The following is a 1,745-nucleotide window of genomic DNA, read 5'->3' as shown; positions in this document are numbered from 1 at the left end:
CCCTTAAACCCCTCCTTACTCTCTTTCAATTCATGGCCTCTTTTTTCATCAATTGTAATTGCAGAAGAGAGGGTGAAAAGAAACTAAGAGCCAAGAGATAAGGGAGTTTTCTATGAGACTGTCTCTCTTAGTAATGTCAGAAGCTACACCCATGAAGTCTTACCAACATGGCTGCCTTAACATGACCTGAACAAGGACAACACTAACAGACAGGCTATTGTGGAGATAGAAAGCTCACAAGGCCTCAACCCTAGACACAGAACTACAGGCAACTAAGAAATGCTGAGAGCAGGGGAAACAGTCTTCCCAGGGAGAGCACACGCATCAGTTACCCAACACCAAGTAGTCAGCCCTGAAAACACACATATAAGTGACATTATCCAGACCAGGCAGGTTGTGTTTTCTCTTTCTTTTAAGTTAACTGTCTTACATGATTTTTCAGAGCTAGAAAGTTCAAACTCTGTGACAGTGGGCCACAAAGCTGGAACATCAGGAACACAGATGTCGTGTCTTGAGGGTGAAACGTGCAGTACAGACAACAGCTTCAAACCTCACGTTACCAGTCTTCAGGCAATATTCTTTTCGCTGGAAAACGTGTGTTTTGCTTTTAAGGCCTTCAGCTGATTAGATGAGGTCCATTTTCACTACTGGTATTAGTCTTTTTCTTAATGGCAGCAAATTAAAAGTTAATTGTGTCCTTGACAGAACTGGGCACAGTATCTCATATTTCTAACTAATTATAACAGTCTCAGAGATACATTTTATAGAAAAGAAATACATTGAAGATTCTTAAAAGAACTCCAATTGGGTAAGTTAGCAATTTCAGCAATGCTGTGGTGTCATAACAGAAATTCATCAATAGCCGAACCTCCCTATGAATGCCAATATAAGAGATATTGAGGCCTTTGATACACTCAAGCTGATAAAGGAAACACTCAGTAATTACAGCAACCCAGATGATCTTAGAAGCTACTCTGGCACATCTAACATTCCTTATGTGGCGTGTCTCTACTGGAAGAAAAGTAATCAGAAAAGCCTCAAGGCTAACACAGCTGAGTAAAAGGGAACTGGCATGGATGTTTGCAATTTGGAAGTTCTCCCTCAAGGCAAGTTGAAAAGAAGCTGCCAATGTTTCATTCTTTATCATACCTTCTATAATGGCAGAAAAAATGCTGCAGCCAACTAAGATGTCTGCCTGAGCTATGTTACTAATAAACACCACAGTGGATTTTCTGGATACAGAAGGAAATGTCAATATCAGCATGACATACAGACTTGCAAGCAATCCCAGTAGAGTGATAATGGTGTTTGGAGAAGGTAGGACTAGATATTGGATGTATTTGAACACCAGGTACCTTCGGAGGTCTTTCATATGGTCTCGATGTTTTAAAACGTGAAGTTGGGCGGGATTCCTAGAGTAGGGTAGAGAAGAAAAATGATAGAAGATTATATGCAAAACAACTTAAAGCACTTGAAACTACAGTTCTGTGCAAGAGATTCAATGGTGTTATTATCTTTCCCATGGTCTAAACCAGTTTCATATTATGTCACACAGGCATACAAAATGACATTTGACTTTTGGTGGCAATTGATGGCAAAGAAAAAAATCTTTTTTTTTCCAGTGCTGGGTTTGGTGGCCCACATCTTTAATCAAAGCACTCAGGAGGCAGAGAGGTCAGCAGATAACTGAGTTCAAGGTTAGTCTAGTCTACATAGTGAATTCCAGGACAGCCAGTTCAATGCGA

General features: G+C 40.2%; 1 protein-coding gene across 1 annotated transcript; it reads right to left on the bottom strand.

Annotated features, from left to right (window-relative positions):
- Positions 1 to 748: 748 nt before the first annotated feature.
- LOC118574747 (lysophosphatidic acid receptor 4-like) lies at positions 749 to 1,372 on the bottom strand. Its single transcript, XM_036175646.1, has one exon. The coding sequence runs from the start codon at positions 1,370 to 1,372 to the stop codon at positions 749 to 751; it is 624 nt and encodes a 207-aa protein (XP_036031539.1).
- Between the last annotated feature and the right edge of the window lie 373 nt (positions 1,373 to 1,745).

This window comes from Onychomys torridus, chromosome X, assembly GCF_903995425.1.
Source record: "Onychomys torridus chromosome X, mOncTor1.1, whole genome shotgun sequence".
Classification (NCBI taxonomy): domain Eukaryota; kingdom Metazoa; phylum Chordata; class Mammalia; order Rodentia; family Cricetidae; genus Onychomys; species Onychomys torridus.
This window is presented reverse-complemented; position numbering and strand designations above follow the sequence as displayed.